This window comes from Aphis gossypii, chromosome X (genome assembly GCF_020184175.1).
Source record: "Aphis gossypii isolate Hap1 chromosome X, ASM2018417v2, whole genome shotgun sequence".
NCBI lineage: Eukaryota > Metazoa > Arthropoda > Insecta > Hemiptera > Aphididae > Aphis > Aphis gossypii.
The window spans coordinates 7,843,987-7,863,543 of NC_065533.1; the positions used below are offsets into that span (position 1 = coordinate 7,843,987).

Below are 19,557 nucleotides of genomic sequence, written 5' to 3' on the forward strand. Positions count from 1 at the left end.
ATTTTCGGGGTGGGAAAAGAAAAAACTACCTAAACGTGTTTAATACTTGAGCCGAGCCTGCAAAACGGTCGTCCACGCCCCTGCTGTTAGATTCCTATGACTTATCTCACTTCCTCTCTTCAACTGCATATCAACTGTACATATCACCACATAAATATCGTAAATCCTGTGCCGAGTGTGACCTACCTACGATAAAAAACCTAATCTACCTATGGCCTATGCACTAAAAGACACCGTTATGCACCGAAAAATACGTATCTATATAATGAACAGTACAGTTGACATGTGACGACTGACTTCTGGGAACAATATGACAATGCAGGGTTGTCGGCTTAGCTGATCTGGGCAAATGAAGGGTGTGAATAGAATACAACTACGAAGCGAGGGGCGCGCGGTCGGTTCGAGGCCGGGGCCGGGGACTCTAGCCCTGAACACTTGCTGAACCTTTGCGTCTAACCGTAAGCACCTTTGTCGGGGCGGGAACTTCACGGCCGCATTGGCTGAAATATAATCGAAATTATCGGTAATCAATATATCAATAATAAAAAATCTATAGTATAAGTAGTTATCGCGAAATTATAATATAATGTGTTGTTTTAAAAGGGCAGCTTTAGTCGAATATCAGCTAGCTTTAATAGTAGTACCTAGTTAAATATTGTAACGCGGCAATATATTTGGTGGTGCTTCGATGACAAGGCCAGCAGCCCGCATTGTTGTTTAAAAATGTTAATGAATTAACCAAGTTGAAATGTAACGTGTATAAATCTTAAGTATTTTTCTTTTAATCAGGACCCCTTTGAAAGTATCGATTAAAATAATTAAACATTATTTAATCAGTACAATAATGCGTACGTATAGCGTATAACGACGATTCACAGCCATCATATTATATCAATTTACATTATAAATACCTATAACCTAACCATCGCCTCGCCTAGACACCTATGTATGCACGGGCAATAACAATATTGTATATATTATAAACAGTATAAAATACTTAAAATTTAATGTGGTGTTTGTCTTCTTGTGTGTATAGAGGACTTGAAAACCATTCAAGAGTCGTGTCCCCCGTTGGGACACCCAGATGAAAGATTCAAGGTAACAGTACTAGGAACTTTGTCTCCGGCAGTCGGCGGGTGTGCGTCGATGATGAAGTACCGTCACGATATAGTTCCCGGTTTTAATTTATGGCTAGGTGATGCCAAAACCGGAGGCGGCAGTTGCGACGATGAAGGTACGTATAATGAATATTATATATTGTTACAGTACAATGGCGAGGGGGCGGATTCTGCGTTGCACCGGAAAAGCTCTCCTCGTCTAAAATCATGTGTACGTTAAACATTCAATTAGAATTTCTCGTGTATGATGAGAAATACAAACACAATTACCTTAAAATATCGTCGCAACTTGTATAGATATGATCACGTCCGTTCTGACAGCAGTTTATGAAAGTACAACTAAGCACCTATACAAATCACAAATTTCACATATTATATAGATATATTGTACGTATAGGTACAATTTCCGCGTATTTGTTTAGGTAAACGTTCGTCACGATCAGTGTAACGACATAATATGTATATAATAAAATCTAATTAATATTGAACGTTTTGATACTTACATGTCATCATGTGAAGCAATCGATTGTCCTCTTAAGTTTTGCGCATCCTATATTTTATTCGTGGACTTTTTGTTTCGTTACATTCATCCAATGCTGCAGTAATAGCGCTATAACATTAAGTTCATCCGTTTACTCCCTATGTATGTATATTTTATATATAGTTGGCATTTTTTATGTCTTATGAAATACAAGCACAATTACCTTAAATATAATCGCAACTTGTATAATTGATCACGTCCGTTCTGACAGCAGTTTTTTTATGAAATACTGCGATAATTGCGGTACATAGCAACATAAAATGCATCCAATCATTGCCTATAACACATTATAAAACATAATATGATAACAATAAAAATATAAAATATTACTCAAAGTACCTATGTATTCAAAATATATTTTAAATTATTGTTATTTTAAAATATTAGTTTGAAATGTTTTCTTAAATATTTTTATTAATCGTCAGCAGTTTTCATACACAGTTTTGTTTTTCTAATTAGATAAAATATATATTTTTTTTCTTCAGAAAACATGTTTCTCCATGTACTCATATTATACATTATATTTTATTTGAATGTTGTTTACAAACTAATAATATTTTATATATTTTACCATGATTTTATATACACGTACATACCCTCAAATAATACAAATACACAATTCTCAAGCGCGTTTTTATGTAAAAACAAATCATGCAGGTAGAAATACTCAAACACTATAATGTTACAAAAACAGTTAAAATAAAAAGTATTAATAATAAGCAGGTACTATTTAATTCATTATACTGATGTATTTGTTCTGTTCTCGTACTCGCAGGATTAGATCATTACACATTTGAATGTTTTTCAAAGCATCCACTCATAGAAAACGATACCATAAAAGCATGGTATGTGACCTTATATGATAAAACTGCTCGTTGGTCGGGCCGAAAAGACTACAAATGTGGTGTGAGTATATTGTTATGTTTATTGTTTATGCATACATTACCGATTCGATTAATAAATTGGGGCAATAGAAGGGGGCACACAAACGACAATGCAAATTCTTATACACACGCCTGGCGCCTTTCATTTTTACGCTGATGGTTGGTGAATGGCGATTTACATAATTCAGTAATTCACATTATTTGTGTACATAGATAATTATAAAAAAATCGTACTTTTGAAGATCACAATGTCTACGATAAAAATTAAAAACCATAATCAGGTCTTACAGGCTCATACGTATTATTCTTATCGTGAATTCATAAAATTAAATACCACTTGCCAACAATAACTCAGCCTAAACTTTACTCAACTTATAATAACTTAAGATAATTAAATTAGATAATACGACTTTAATTTTGTATAAAAACAAGCAAACCCAAAGCCATTTAACGGTTTGCTCGTTTGCGAATTACCTACATAGGTATATACCTATATTATTATTATTATAATTTATACCTATATTATTTTATAATTGATAAATATATGCGTTAGGTTAAAATGGCGTACCTATAATAATCAATTATACTCGTAATATTTAGCAAACAAAAATCACTTATTAATAATAACTGCCTTTAAAAAATAAATATTTAACGGAAAAATAGTTCTTTGTCTTTGTACTTCAATCATTCGCCATTTAACTAACACCAAATTCTACTACACTGAAATCTGTAGTCCTAGACACAACGATATTTTAATAATTGAGAGTAATATTGGGACTTGGTGTGCTTATATTTATAATATATATTGTACATTATACAGTTTTTGATCTATTTTTTTTCCGTTCATCTTACCTCAGCTGTACTCAATGCTCAATGAAGACCCACCATTGATCCAAATGATAATTAGTGCGAACCGTTCGTGTGCTGGTCTATCACAGAGAATGGCGAATGCTGAGCATAGAGTACCAGAAGGATTCCGACATTTTGAAGATGGATCCGTAGGTCTTTTATTATCTAAAGACTGGGCACATCCAACTTCAGGATCAGATGTCTGGAGGAAAAAGCGGTCGGCAGTAAAAGACAGTGTACACAGGTTAGTGTCGATGCGACTACGCCGCAGATGTCAGTATACTAAAATATAGATTCTGTAACGAACACAGTAATAGTTTTATGAGTTATAGTTTTAGAGTTTTATGCTCCAAATACTCAATAATGACTTTTTTATTTGATTTCTACTTATAAGTATACCTGTCTACATTTAACATAAATGACTGATAACAATATATAGTAAGAGTAGAAAGACTTAGGAATCACAATTTCACTTATATGAATTTCATTTGTTTTCAGTTTTAAAATGTATAATATCACAAATTTTACGATCCAGTTTACTCTATCAAATATTAAAGTTAATTGACCTGTTACAATCAAATTTAAATGTAAAATTATTATCAAGAGCCACAACTAGAATTGATTTGATATTTTCATTTTTATGCAACATCATTATAAGATGTTACTATTTTTTAAAAATTTTTATCATTTTTATATTTGACTAATTTTAATGATATGGAAACTTTTTTAATATTCTAACTTAAATAAGGAATCCATAATTGTCCCTTAACTTTAGGTTTATAACTGACCATATTTTATAATAATATAATATAGGTATGTCATATTTGATTTGATGCATCAATTTAAACGTGTCAAATTTATGACTTTAAAATAAAAATCATAACAATTATTAACCTTTTTATTATTTGCTATAATAGTGATGTAATAATCATCGTTTTATTAACAATACTATTACTATACTATACTACTAATACTATTTCTACTATAAATCAATCAATTTTAAGGATAAAATGATGTTTTATAGGCCACTAGGGAGAGTGGAAATTTATTACTAGCAGAAATTTCACATTTTAACTAATACTAATAAATGGTATGATTCGCATACTCTAGGCCATAATATTTTTATCATAATAATAAAATATAATATTCTGTTTAATGCAAACAAATAAATGTCCGTCTATTATTTAGGTTTCCAGATTGGTCACAAGGGTCGTGGTTAGATTTACAAATAGATGGAGGTCAGTTAAGCTATGATACTGCCTACCAAGAGAAAGACGAAGTTGACTACGATCAAGAAACTGATGATGAAAAAGATGAGGACGCAGAAATTTCAGGTAGTGAACCATACATGCAAAATTCACAGCGAAATGTTCCTGTTGGAGCGAGTAGCAGAAACCGACGATCAATTCCAAACATAAATGGCGTAAAAATGTTCAGAACTAGAAGTTCTACAATTCAAAACACTAAAGAAAACAAAGATTGGTTAAAACACCAATTATTTAACGAAAACATGCGAATCTCTGATCCATTTAATTTTCGCCGAGAACGCCGTCAAATAGTACCTGAAAAACAAAAACATTTTTTCAATATTTTTACACAAATATTGCCACAAGAATTAGTAGAAAATTTTTCTGATTTGCTTGGATTTGGAGGCTACGCTAATAAAATCGCTCAACCAAATAAAACTACAAATATGAATCATAATTTTTTAAAAGTTTTGTTGGATAATAATTATCGAAAGAAAAGAGATCTTGAAAATGAAGGCACAAAACAACGACAAAAGCGATGTTCTGGTTCATCGCAGACAGAAACGACAACAGCACGTCATGGTAATTGGGATTTTGAACACCCTCCCAAAGAAGGTGATCCTGACGACCCTATTTACAAGGATATTAAACTTTTACCACAAAAAAGAGATATTAAAGACGATACCGGTCGTGGTCAGGCACTTTTTAAGGAAGTATTAAGTTCTTTATTAAATATTCCTATTATTCGGCGTGTAACAGATTTGAAAAACGGACGCGATCGAACAAGTAATGGGAAAAGTACAATACAGCGAAAAAAAAGAGAAGTAGAGGATAAGTATTCGTGGGAAAAACTTTCTACAACAACAACAGAACGTGTTAGAGATTTGTGGACCGAAAACCCTATGATACCGATGGATCTTATGGAGCCATTTTTCTGGACAACTAAAAAAATTGAAACAACACCTAGTTCTGATTATGATGAATATTCTAGAAAAAAAAGATCTACGGATGAAGACTTAGATGAAGAATTTAAGAGTAGGAATTACGAGGAAGAAGCTGCTCTCAAAAAGATTAAGGTTATAGAAGAAGTAAGCAAATTAATTCGAATGGGGAATGTCATACGCGCTCTCCCATATATTTCACATCGTAGACATGATCAATCAAATAGAGACATTAAAGAAAACGAATATGAATTATTCCCCGACACCAGTATGGCATCAGTACCATCTCCAGCAAAGTATCTTGAGCTCGCTAAAATCATTGGAATTCCATATAAAGAGGCAGTTTTAAAATGGCGGAGTTTGGAACGTAAGTATCGTCAGCAAGAAGCTGAAGCGGATTATGCTGTCTATCCCGGCCAAAATCATCCAGATATTGTTATGAGAGATTTTGACCAAACATTCGATGGTATAGAATATGACTTTAATCCTTTGTATCCCGAGGGTACTGATGAAGATCCGACAGCCTACCGGGCTCTTACACTGCCAGGTGGTTATCGGCTTGAACCCCGTCTATCGCGCCGTACTAAGTTTGAAGGAAAACAGTTAGATGCTGCCTTGGAGTCAACCACGACAGATAGTAACTTTAAATATATCCAGCCTAACTCTATAAATGATCAGAAATATACTTTAAAAACAAATAAACGCATGAGACGCAGTTCTACACAAAATAATCAACAACAGCATACAACAACAAAATTTACATGGCGCTGTATCATGCCTGTTAATAATGATGAAAAACAACATGATAATCTTGAAGCTGGAGCCAAATTTCTTACCTATGGTGGCCGTATTGAAAAAACTGTGGAGAATAGCAATGACCAACAGTGAGTTAAAAATTTTATCTATTATATAAATGTACAATTAACGAATATATAGTAAGTGATTATATTATATTAATTTAATAGCAATGAACAAAAGTCAGATTTAAATATCGATGACTCAAAAATGTCTTACGGGTGCTTGTGGTTAGTACCTAGAGGACCAAATATTATAGAATTTTCGATCATAGGTGAGCATTTATTAAAACAAATAAACCAATCATTGAAAAAAATTAATAAAAATGTAATTTTAAAATTTTCAGGAACAGGGTTACCTGACATACATCAGGACATAGAGAGCTTTGCACGTCAACTTTGCACTGAAAAAAAGGCAGTTACCAAAAATAGTAATATGAAGAATAAAAAAAAGTTTCATATACGCCGCCGCCCTTCGTGGGTCACCGAAACACGTGAGTATAGTGTATACTTATTGTCAATACAAGTTACGTATACTAGTAGCTAATTTCTTAAGTCTTTAGTTGGTTGATAGAAATAAAAAACTTGTATGTCTATATTGACAAAAGGTTTGGGTTAGAATACGAGAAATTTAAGAAATTTAATCATGTTTAGATTCATTAATATTATTGTTAAATGTATTTTTACTAACAAAATACTACTATAAGTAACTGTAATGATACAAGTTATTCTTACTGATACTTGAAATAATTCGTTTTCTTTTGACACATGATTTTTCATGCAAATATATTTAATTTTCAACCTATCTTAAAAGTTAAAAGTTATTTTTTATTTATTTTTTAAAGATTTCTATGTATTATCAATAAAATTATAATATCAAAGGTATTATTATTAAAGGATCATAAACTTAAATATTACGAATCTTACCTTAGAACAGTTACTAATTGTTTTTTAAATGATTGAAAATCCGTAGGAGCCAACGAAGCTAAACGTGTGCCTGTTGGTTGTCCCGTATCTCCTGGTATAGTGTTCTATGGTGAGATCCCAGCTCCGCCACCATCTTCTACGAATATAAACAACTCACAGCCCGCACTACCACGACTATGTGTTAAATTAATTTCGTCTGCCGATGACTGTACGAATGGAAAAGCAGGACCAATCGACCAGATGAAGTATACTAAGTCAGAATGCGTTGAGCAAGACTCCTCAACTGGAACTTCCCCACAAACAGTGGCTGGACAACAAACAATCTTTGAAGGTCAGTTTATTATTATTATTCATATTTTATTAGTAATTATTACAGTCATAGATATTCTAACTAAAAAATAAAAATGTTGTTACTTACGTGATTATAGTATTATTAAGTAATTAAAGTCCAGAATAAAAGAATATTTACACACTTACAACTTATTTCATCTATCAAAAAACTGTTGATAATTATACAATAATTCAAAATATTCTGAAACAAAAATATAAACTAGCTGTGATCACATAAATTATAAAAGCTCATATATTAATTTATATTAATATAAATAAATATTAAATTATTAAATCATAAATATGTTGATAAGATAAATTAAATAATAATATTATGTTGATGAGCTGAATTGAATAATATTATTTTTTTTTTTATTTAGAAATTTGATATTTGTATATAAGTTTTATTAACAGAAAAACTAAGAACATATAACAAAAAAAAAAAAAAAAAAATTGCAATCAAAATATTATGATATACCTATATTATTTTATTTTTTACCTTTTTCGTAGATAACCCAAATGTTCATTCCTCACTTTCTATTAGATATGAAATTCTTTTAAAAATCCTGTTCGTAATAATTATAATAATTATAAATGTGACAAACGTATTAAAAAATATTAGTTAATAATTAATTTTTAGGTATACACGTACCTCCTATAGTATTTTGTATTACACCCAATATAAGATGAATTCCATATACGAAATAGTCAACTAAAATGTTTGTATATTTTTTCTGATAATGCGTTTTAAATGTTCAAAGTATAATATTTTAAAAATATTTTATTTTTTACACGAATCCGATTATTTCACGTATGTATCATCCAAACAAATCACGATGATATGGCATTATATATGGTCGCTAAGAAATAAAACATAGCATTATCAATTATTTTTAAAATTTGATTAAACAGATATGCCGATAGACAAATTAAAAAAACTTCGACTAGACACTTGCCTCTTTTGCTCGGGGTGCGTAAAAATTGCTTAACGCGGTAACCAACAACGGAATATGTCACAAACATGACGACATCAAGAGCATAATGTCTGATTGTACCTATACCTAGCTGAAAGGAAATAAATACGCAAGCACGCGAGAAAAAAACGAACCACCGTTCACAGAGCGTACAAAAATGTCGTCATTACACTTTAGACGGCGGCCGATGCGTACTTGCGCGATTAGACAAAACATGCAAACAAAATACCTACACACAAAAGCATCTATTCTACAAAACAAAAATCACTCCTTAACTACTGACTTACTAGGTGACGCCAAACGCCAGCGACGCTGGTTGCGCACAGACGCGGTGGGACCGTTACACCGTACGCTACCTAACCGTTGCCCCGGACGGTAGCGTGTTTTCGAATGCCTGCCCCCGTCCGCCGGCCAATCCATACACCACCATCAATTCGACGCCACCCAGCATCGTCGACTAAACTACCTCCGCAATTACATCCTTTACAATTGCCATAGTTGGCGGTGGACGGTCCTCACGCCGCGCGTTCCATCACCAACGCGTTTATACACACAACGTGTGAACGACATCCAAAGGTGTATGCAGAGTTTAAAAAACTGAAATAACAGAACCCGTCTTGTCGATTCCTCTCCGCCGTTTCGCTCGTACACAAATAAAAACTTGCTTGCTAATTTTGGCTATATCCGGTACCCCGAGGGTCATTATTTAAACTGTCGCTGTCGTGTCAAACACTGTATCTACACATATAAAAAAACGAAACACACACACATTTCGTTCCGTATTAGCTCAATGTCCGTGACACGTTAAACTAGTTTATCACATTTCTATGAGTATAGCCAGTGTAGGTATTAATATATTATTTTGTCATTTTGCGTAAGTAATTTGCATGTGTGTATTGTTTACGCGCATTTATGGTAATAACTATTAGTAGAGTCCAGAGGGCATACTGCCGGTGAAAGTTGGCGGAGGAATAAACGCCACTCAGCTCCTACAGATACCTCAACTGTCGCTTCATCTGTAATCAGTACATCTACATCAACCGATACACTAATGTTGTCGGGTCAAGGCACTTCGTCAGGGGAGATAGACAACATAACCAGCCACCAAACGACTGAGTTGACAGCTACCTCCTCGGCTGCTACGACTTCATACTCTACTACTCCTGGTAGAAGTTACGGCAGCAAACGTTTTGTCGAAATCACTATTACAGATCCTACAACTTTAAATATCACTACTACCACTGCTACCACCTTCTCGACGGCAACGTCGTCGACTTTACCATTATCTTCGTCGCAACAGACGACTTCGCCCGAACGACAACTATCATCATTCTCACCGTCGACCATTTCTACTACTTTTACTACTACTCCTCCTCCTCCTTTTACTTCGACGGCCACTGTTACTACAACCACGTCTTACTATCCGGTTGCTGATCATCATTATCGTCAACAGCAACAGTGGCAGCAACAACACCAACAAACGAATTATAACAATAATGATTATTATTACCGAGGACGACAACAACAACAACAACATTATTCCCCACCACCACCTGGAAGCACCGGCACGGATTATAATAACTATTATCTCCAGCGGCAGCATCAACAGCCTCAGACGCCTTCGTATTGGTCACCTCAACAACAAGTCAATGGTGCTAACGTTTATAGTAACGGTTATCAACAGCGGACAACCGAAGGAGGTGGACGCAGGACAGATGATTATTACTATCGACAGCAACAACAAAATTATTACAACCATCAATACAACAACGATCGCCAGCATCAAACGCCACAGCCTCCTAATTCGTCACTTACGGTACAACATTTGAGTGGTGGTGGTTGGAACGTGCACGGTGACCGACCGTTGTACATAAGCAGTGGTATTAGAGGTGATAACAACCGAGAAGCATTGGTTGCTCGGAACACCTCTGCCGGTATTAGTGATATTAATAATGGTGGTTGGGCGACACCGGAACAACAGCACTGGTGGTATCAGCAACAGCAACAGCAACAACGACAGCAAGAACAACAAAGACAGTACCATCAACGGCAGCAACAAAACAACCGGGGCCTGGGCGGAATCTTGTCACTGCCACCAGTGCCACTGCCACCGCTGCACGTGGAACAGGGCGCTGTCACAGTTTCGGCGATGCCTACATCGCCGCCGCTCCATTTGCGTCGACCACAGAAACCTCCGAATCACTACTATTTGCCAACGCTGACTACTAAAACCACTACCGATCATCCGTACCGCTTACGGTCAAAGTCCGAAAGCCGATATTATGAAGGTATACTACGAATATTGTCAACGAGCCATCCGTTTCGGTTATGATCAGCACATGAAGCGCCACTACAATCACTACAGTCTTGTGTGTTTGAATACTTCACTATTATAGCATGGTCTTCACAAATATGTTTGTCTGTAATTTCCAACTTTCACCATCATTTGACCACCCCTTCGCACTGCAAGTCCACTCCATCACCATTATATATGCTTTTTTTTACACAATATATCCACCATCACAGCCACCATTATATTATACCATAAACCTATTAAGTCAATGGATTGTTTTTAAATAAAACGATGCTTAGTTTTAAAACCCAGATAATGATTTTTATTGAACATTTATGAATTATCATCACAATTTAAGCTAACTTGTATTACGATTGAAAACTATTTCCCAAAAAAAACCATTTGATTAGAATTGCTTCTTATTATTTCACTTAGATTACTTTTGTGATGTTCATTTGATTTATAGATTTATGAATAATAATCAAAAAAAAAAAATTACTTATTACTCACTAACTAATAAAAAAATATATTTGCTTACGTAATTTTGTAATTACCTAATTTACTACAGTGTATAATAAATTAGTAGTTTATGCTAATCGATTGCATTTTTTCTATGTAGAACGTGAATATAAATGTCTCGGCCAATGGACAGAACCACAGCAACATATTAGCCCGGAGATCGGAGCAAAACCAATTATGTTGACGTACATGTACGTAAAGCGTTTGAATCCGGACGTCAACGGAACGGATCAGTATGAATGTTTTGTTGGAACATTAATACCGAACGACCCGGGTGTAAATTCTGAAACCACTACCACACTATTGTTAACGGAAGCTGGTAGTGGAACCTTGTGTAGCCGCCGTGCGGACCCATACCGAACTGGTATGAAGTTGGTTGGAACCAAAATTAACAAAGAAGGTAAAAACAATAAATTTATCATTATTTTAGTTGTCGATTAAAAAATTATATAGGCAGTTTAGTTAATTCTGTTGTCGTTACTTATTATTTCTTCAACAATTTCCTAATTTATATTCCGCTAGGAAAATAATTATACGTTATTCCTTTCGATTTCTTGTGCTCGATCCAATTCCACGTATTACAATATTGAAATTATACTCAATTTAAAACTGATTGGGATAAAAATCAGGTGCTTGCAATGGATTAGAACAACCAGCACAAGACACCGCTGGCGGTTCGTGGTATCCTCTTAAGCCACAGCCAATTTCTCCATCTATTCCCGGTGCCGAAAACAGTGGAGGCACATGGTACGCTGCGCCCCCTGTTCCCGTGGCCGCACAAAGTCCAACCACTATGATGCCTATCCTCACAGGCAGGCATACCGGTGGTTATGGTTAGTATTAACTTTGAAAATTTGCACAGAATTTATAGGTTAATGGTTAACATCACAGTTAAAAGAATACAGGTTCTTTTTGCACTATAATTGATGACGACTCTACTACTTCCTTAATATGGTTAATCATTGTGGTCAATTTGTCAATTTACATACCTATTTTGTTTTTTATCATATGACATATACACGCATACCTTTTAAGTATAAAACTTTAAATTTTCATTCAACAATCGAGGTTATTTAGGTACTTACAACAATTTTAAACACTCATTTTTTCTTTTTATCACAAATGTTGTTTTATTTTTACAGGTGCCTCATTCAAATCACGCCAGAATGAACGTCATCCACACTCGGCTATTCCACCTAAAACCAACAACAGCACCCGAATCATAGCTGATAAGAGAATCATCATACTTTTAGCCATCATTCTATTTTCTGGACACTTAAATAATATAGCTCGTCGCTATTTCAATTAAATTATCTTATCAAACATAGACAAAATGTATTTAAAATAGTTAATATAATAACAATAATAAAATCTCAAACATAATACACGATCCATACCTGGCTCAAGAGGATAGACAAAATTCTTTGAATCTTACATTATATAATTCTTATACACTCATTTATTTCAAACGCGATATTAAAAAAAAAAAAAAAAAAATACAAAAAAAAAATCGCTTAATTTTTTGTAAGTAAGATACTTTAAATAAACATTAGTACTGTACGTTAGATTAAGGTTATAATTATTATTAGGTTATATTTATGTTTTAATGGTAAATAAATGAAAAAACGAAAAATGTTATGTTAAGGGGATTGGAAGCGGCGATTTTCTGTATTAGACGTTCCTATATTTTTGAATTTTTGATTTAAACTTCTTCAAAAGGCAAAAATTGAAATATGTCTTTTTTTTATTTTTTATTTTTTAATATTTCGTCTTGTAAATTTTGGGTGGATAATATCAAAAATCTTATCGTTTCATTATATATCGGTACGTTAGGAATAGATACGTCTATACGTATGTTATACGTATATTACATTTATGTTAGACAAAGACAGAAAATCACCGTTTCCAATCCCTTTAATGTTAAATCATTTAATATGAATAGTGAATATATATCATTGTTCGCATAAGTTTATTAAATTAGATTAAGGTTAAATCAATTAACCTCGAAGAGTGAATACATATCATTTTTTCCATAATAGTTTATGTAAATAGCCAATTCTATTGGAGTATTATTTATAAACTATTATCAATTTTGTAGGTATAAGAAAACTTTTTTTAATTTAAACGATAATTTGTATAATATAAATACAAAATTATGCATAGGTTAACCCATCTTAAAAAAAAAAAAAATTCTTAGATTTTTGTAGTATAGGTGTTTTCAGTACCTACCTATAAGTTCTTAAGTTAGGTTAATATTAAATTTACAAATTAAAGTATTTAGTTTCATCATTTTAATACTTTCTTATTATTGTTTTTAAAAAAATGAAAATCGTATAGGTAATAGAAATTTCACATACCTATTGCTCAACTATAATTTATAAACAATTCATTTTTCTCACTAAACAAAAAATAATAATTATTATCTAAATCGTTACAAATTAGAAAATGATTAAAACTTCATAATTATTGGTTTTATAGGTTAAATTATAGCTTTTAAAGTAGTATGTTTTTATTTATTTTCTTATTAAGTTTAAATGTTTCAAGTTAAAGATTTAAATATAACTCCACGTTATGCGAATATTATGACTATTAACATTTTATTATTTCTTACGTTTGATTAGTATATAATATTTAGTTATTTTATCATATACTTATTACAGTTTTAACTTGTACAATTATAAATATATTTTTTGTTTTTTTACTTATTTTTGTATAATTTGTATTTTTTCATTTTATAATCAATTGTAAATCTAAACAACATAACTATCATTATCATTTTTTTTTTCATATAATAAACAGTTTTATTTTATATCAATACGAGTAATATTTTACTAAAACTTTCTACATTTACGAACTACCTATTACTATAACTTATTAATTATACTAATATATAATTGTAGACACTAATAAAAGTTCTAAGTTTTAAAAATCATAATTCAGTAAATTCATTTTACCTACATTATAATATGTATTTATGTATTATGTATATTCGTTTAAGCCTTTAAGGTCAGAAGCGCAAACTAATTCAAATTACAGGGGGGAGGGGGGCAAAACAAAAGTATTTAATACCCAACTATTAAAAAACGAAATTTCACTATGCTCACTCATATATAAATAATAATAAAATGCATCAAATAAGAATAGATAATATAATTTATATTGTGAGATAACAGTGTGAAGGGGGCAGTTGCTTCCCCCTGCTCCCTTAGATTTGCGCCAATAAATTAATGTGTTGATTGTTAATATATTATTAAATTAACAATAATTAGTACCTATAGTCCTATAATGAAGTAAATAAATAAATATATACCTACCTAAATGGCTAAATGTAGGTATATAATTCTTTATTCATTTCATATAGATAATAATAATGCACAATAATAATTAATGTCTATTTAAAATGTTTAGTCGTCGCTTATAGTCGTTTATGTTTTAAACGTTCGGTGGAAAATAGGTGTCATGTCTTTATATCTATACTGTAGTTCTGTACTGATGAGTAAGTATTAGCATTGATTATATTATATATAGTATAGATACGCCACGCAATAGAAAAACATGAAACGCAAATTTTAATTTAAAATATTTTTCATAGATGCCAATAAGATCATGGTTAATTATGGAATAAATGAATTTGGACAAACATTTATTACCTTGTTATAAAATATATAAATACTAAAACACGGATATATTTCTAAGTTCTATCTATATTATAAATAATTTATAGGTAACTAACCGTCCAGTCACAGCTTCGACTGTGATTGGCTGTTAATTTTGCCTTCAGACGATATGTAGAATTTTTTATTCAAAATTTATAGTTTAATGTGATCGGTAAGTAAGTATTAAAAAACGATTAATGAAAACGTATTGAAATGTTTTTATAGGTATTAATGATAAATGTATTTGTATTAAAAGTGGGAACATAAAAATACAATCTCCCCTTCTCCTAACCCTCCGACAAAAATATTTAATATCGGACTATGTGATGATATTCAAGAAAGTACACCTCTATGAAAAAAAATTGTAAAAATAGCATCGTAGATGTATATGTACCTATATATATATACTAACTTGTAAGTTACAATCTAATGTTTGGTTTTCATCAATGGCTTTTACAAGTATTATGAATTATGATCAATAACGGTTACTATTTTAGATTAAATTAAATTACAAGCATTTTCACACATAGGTATTGAAGTTTATGAACTGAACACCTGTACGTAATTCTCTAATTTTATAATATCAGGATATAAATGCAAATTCTACGGTTGTAATAATAAAAGATGTCAAATATCATCGTATACCAAAAAAAAAAAAAAAAATGATATTAGCAAAAACTGGATTTTTTACATAGTCGCGAGTATTCGGTTTTATATGAATAAGAAAAAACAATTTAAAAATAATAATAATAATAATAAAAATACATAGGTAATAAAACAATTTTTAATTTTTTAAATTATTTTTAATTTTAATTAAGAATAATTATATAAAAATATTTCAAAAATTAATATTTTAGGAAATAGGTATATTGTTGGACAATTTAACTCCAAATTCACTTATAATAAAAAATGTATTTATTCTGTACACTTCGAAAATGTAATGTACATATATGAATGAAAAAAATCAAAATTGAACAATTTAATTCGTTGTTATAACTAGTAAGATCTTTAATTGTGATCGTATAAATCTTAACATGTGATTTTACTCGGCGTATGCGAGAACGATCGTGATCCGCGTAGGTGATATAACTATAATTTCATTCTCACTACTCAGCGGTGTGTATACAACGGCTCACAAAAATATTGTAAAAAAATGGAAAAGGGAGCGATGTACAGAACTATATTATAACTTATAAGCAATGATGAGAGGTGACGAGAAAATTTGTTGTTATCTTTGCGTATTTCTACCGTAACCGTGATTGATTACGAATCTAGCGCCAACGGTATCTAATACTATATAGCCAACGCTAGCGACACATAACGACCGTATCCATAGAATGGACCAGCAAGGGCGCCACATAGGATGATAGGGAGGGACAACTCCCTTAGCTATTTCTCTACAAGTTAAAAATTGATATCTCATGTTCCAAAATGACAAAATTAAATATTGGTGGTCGTTACTGTAGGCACTTGCAGTAATTATTTATTTGCTTTTCATTAAACAAAACCATACTGTTGAACAAATATTGTTTTTAAGATACTATTATGGATATGAATAAATACGGTGATTAGTGGTAGATAATTTTGTTGATAATATTTCGTGATACATATTACAATTGCATCAATTTATTGTTACAATATGGCATAACATTTACATATAAATCTTTAAATTGTTTGTGATATACTTATAGCGCAAAATCGTCAAAATATTCTGAGATGAAACCATAATTACTACACAAAAATTACCGATTTTGACTACAGCTATTTTCGTTAGTCAGCAATATAGCTTATTATTTAAATTGGCATGTCTCCTTATTCTAGCCTTGGTACACAGACTTCTACACAGTAGGTACTAGGCAACGAATTTCTATGAAATATTCCTATGAAGAATCTTTTTCGAGTACATATTTCAATATTTGAATGCATAACACAAGTATAAGTGTTCAATTTTATTAAATTTAAAAAATGGAGAAGGATTTATATAACAGCCAAGATATTATATTTTCAATTCTAATATTTTTTAAATATATTAATTGTTCTAAAAAAAGTATATCAAATAAACAATTTAGATCAATTATATGTAAAGAATACTTATAAATTCATTTTCATTATGTCGTTTAAACAAAAAATACTATGATTGTTAGTAAGTGCCATTTGTTTACCAGATTTATTTAATTTTATACCTATAATAAATACCTAGTATTATCTTTTATTTTAATTTAAGTTACAATGTATATACTAAGCCAGGTTTATAGATACCTATTTATATTATATATAAATATGAATTATATAATACATAATACATAATTATATAATATGTAATATGTATTATATATATTATATATATATGTTATATTTTATATACTTTAAGTCAGTGTTTCCCAACCTTTTTTTACTCGACACTGCTTTTAGGTTTTCAAAAATCACTCACCTCTCCCCCATACATCAATAAATAAATAATAAATATCAAATTTACATTAGAATTGCCCCTTTAAGCGCTCCTTTATGTAAAACACCTCTTCAAAATTAAAAATGCCCATACACAAGGGGTTGGTACCACCCACATTGGGAATCACTGCTTTAAGTAGCACATATTTTTTTTAATTTATAATTTATAAACTTATACTTGTGAATTAATAAAAATATAATTTGTAGGTAAGTACCTATTTATTTACTAAAACAAAAATTAATAAAAAATTGTAAACTCACTTTTTTTGAAATAAATAAATAAATCTACATACCAAAACGTCGATGTAGCGTTTTCCATAAATATTGTAATTAGGACCGCAAGCCAATGTCCAGTAACTGTGGGAGATGATGCTTGCAACAAAACTTGAAAAGCTGGCAACGAGCCTCGTACATACGATCTTCAGTCTACGTAAAGTCATACTTGGTAACAACGCCCTAATCTTTCAAAGTATACGGAATAAGCTCAGTCAATTTTTGAAAATAAATGTAAGGTACGTGACTAAAACCATAAGCCACCAAAACAACATAATATACCTACTTTTATCTGAATAAAACCATTTTTAACACTACACCGACGTTTGCTTGAATATTTACTATTAAGTATCTAAAACTAAATGTATTGAACGACTAGCGAATAAAATTGTGAAACGACATCAGGGGGGACCACAGACGAACTGACGATGCCCGGGCAGCTTGCAAGCTTATTACAGCGAGGCTGGGATTAGTGGTGGAGAGTTAGTGAGAGCGCGTCGCTCGCGTTTGCCGGGCCATGAATCACTTTCGTTGTTACGGTAACGGTACCCTACGCACACCTACTCCATCACAGCACATATCGATCGGGACCCTTCACTTTCATACTATTATCGTGCAAACGACCCTTGTTTGACGAGTAAACCCATGTAGCAGGTTGTCGACTGGACCTATCAATCGATCACTGGCACCTCAAAACCATCTCCACCATCCACCCTGCACATCAAGACCCTGGATATCTGGTCTCACAGCACCGCCTACCGTCGACGATATCTGAACATGCCCCACGCATTACCCAGTCTGACTTCACAGCCAAAATTTGCAGGAGCAGCTTGACTAACGTCGTATAATTGCCAAATATATACGTATGGTATCTTGGCAACGAAAAATCAATAGAGGTCGCCATTCCCGGGATCATCATCCTCGGCAGAAATACACATCGTTTCTTTCCTCTACTATTTACCTATCTTTTTCATTACAAGAAATTAATGCAATGTCTAGGGAATTAAAACAACAAATTATTGTTAACCAAATTAAATATTTACAATATGACTATAGCATCCTTACTTGCAATATTGTATCAGCCTTTAAAAACTATATATTTATTTTCAAAACCCTCCTAGATTTATACAATCTCTATTAGACTAATCTAAATCAGTTAATTCAAATATATCATGAAGGTATTCAAAATTAAGTACAGCCATTATATAATAATTATAAAAATAACAAATTTACAAAGAAAAAAATACATTTTACTTTTCGTGCAATTTATTATGTTATTTATAATTATTTAATTTCTTTTTTGAACTAAAAATAGTAAATACTTACATGAATAAAAAAAACGATTACAATTTTAGTAAATAAAAAAAGTAAGGTTCGACGTTTTCAATTTTCAAATAACTCAAATAGTAGATAAGTGAAAAGTGTTAACATTTGTTGATACTATTCGTATTATGTTATAAAAATATAAAAATTAGCTAATGGATCTAATTTCAAATAACTGGATTAATTGAAAAAGTCTTTTAATAAATTCATAAGTTTAATACTTAAATTAATAAATGTACTTATCTCAAACACTATAATAAAAATAATAATTTCACCTACATTTTAAAGAGCTAAGTTTATTCAGTTTATATTTATATATTATTAAAATGTATCCAAATCCATTTCTGTTTTGACTATCTCATTTTAATTAAGTATGTAAATCGTGTTCTATTTCTTAGTAAAATGTATAGCAAATACATTATGGTTATAAAACAAAATCG

At 31.6% G+C, this 19,557-nt stretch overlaps 1 protein-coding gene and 2 long non-coding RNA genes across 6 annotated transcripts in view; 1 reads left to right on the forward strand and 2 right to left on the reverse strand.

The window, feature by feature from the left end:
- The window catches only part of LOC114129914 (uncharacterized), a 26,232-nt gene extending 12,569 nt beyond the window's left edge, over window positions 1-13,663 (forward strand). The window contains exons 2-12 of one of the 2 annotated variants that reach the window (XM_027994775.2): window positions 1,037-1,234; window positions 2,435-2,565; window positions 3,401-3,636; window positions 4,581-6,464; window positions 6,546-6,649; window positions 6,722-6,868; window positions 7,348-7,632; window positions 9,538-10,893; window positions 11,518-11,817; window positions 12,047-12,250; window positions 12,560-13,663. In XM_027994775.2, the coding sequence (XP_027850576.2) occupies window positions 1,037-1,234; window positions 2,435-2,565; window positions 3,401-3,636; window positions 4,581-6,464; window positions 6,546-6,649; window positions 6,722-6,868; window positions 7,348-7,632; window positions 9,538-10,893; window positions 11,518-11,817; window positions 12,047-12,250; window positions 12,560-12,726 (5,012 nt within the window). In that variant the 3' untranslated portion in view covers window positions 12,727-13,663. The remainder of the gene's footprint in view (window positions 1-1,036; window positions 1,235-2,434; window positions 2,566-3,400; window positions 3,637-4,580; window positions 6,465-6,545; window positions 6,650-6,721; window positions 6,869-7,347; window positions 7,633-9,537; window positions 10,894-11,517; window positions 11,818-12,046; window positions 12,251-12,559) is intronic. The other variant, XM_050205694.1, reaches the window with a different exon arrangement.
- On the reverse strand, window positions 1,203-8,490 carry LOC114129915 (uncharacterized). 3 transcript variants are annotated; one of them, XR_007605625.1, is made up of 9 exons: window positions 8,284-8,490; window positions 8,131-8,197; window positions 7,779-7,833; window positions 7,302-7,608; window positions 3,396-3,688; window positions 1,823-1,936; window positions 1,622-1,728; window positions 1,389-1,465; window positions 1,203-1,317 (listed from the first exon to the last, which is right to left on the reverse strand). It is a non-coding gene; the product is annotated as an uncharacterized LOC114129915 (long non-coding RNA). The 3 variants fall into 3 exon arrangements; XR_003592874.2 differs by having other exon boundaries at window positions 7,720-7,833; XR_007605626.1 differs by having other exon boundaries at window positions 1,622-1,757; window positions 7,720-7,833.
- On the reverse strand, window positions 9,200-18,255 carry LOC126551694 (uncharacterized). Its single transcript, XR_007605627.1, has 3 exons — window positions 18,081-18,255; window positions 17,815-17,982; window positions 9,200-9,343 (listed from the first exon to the last, which is right to left on the reverse strand). It is a non-coding gene; the product is annotated as an uncharacterized LOC126551694 (long non-coding RNA).
- Window positions 18,256-19,557: the final 1,302 nt, after the last annotated feature.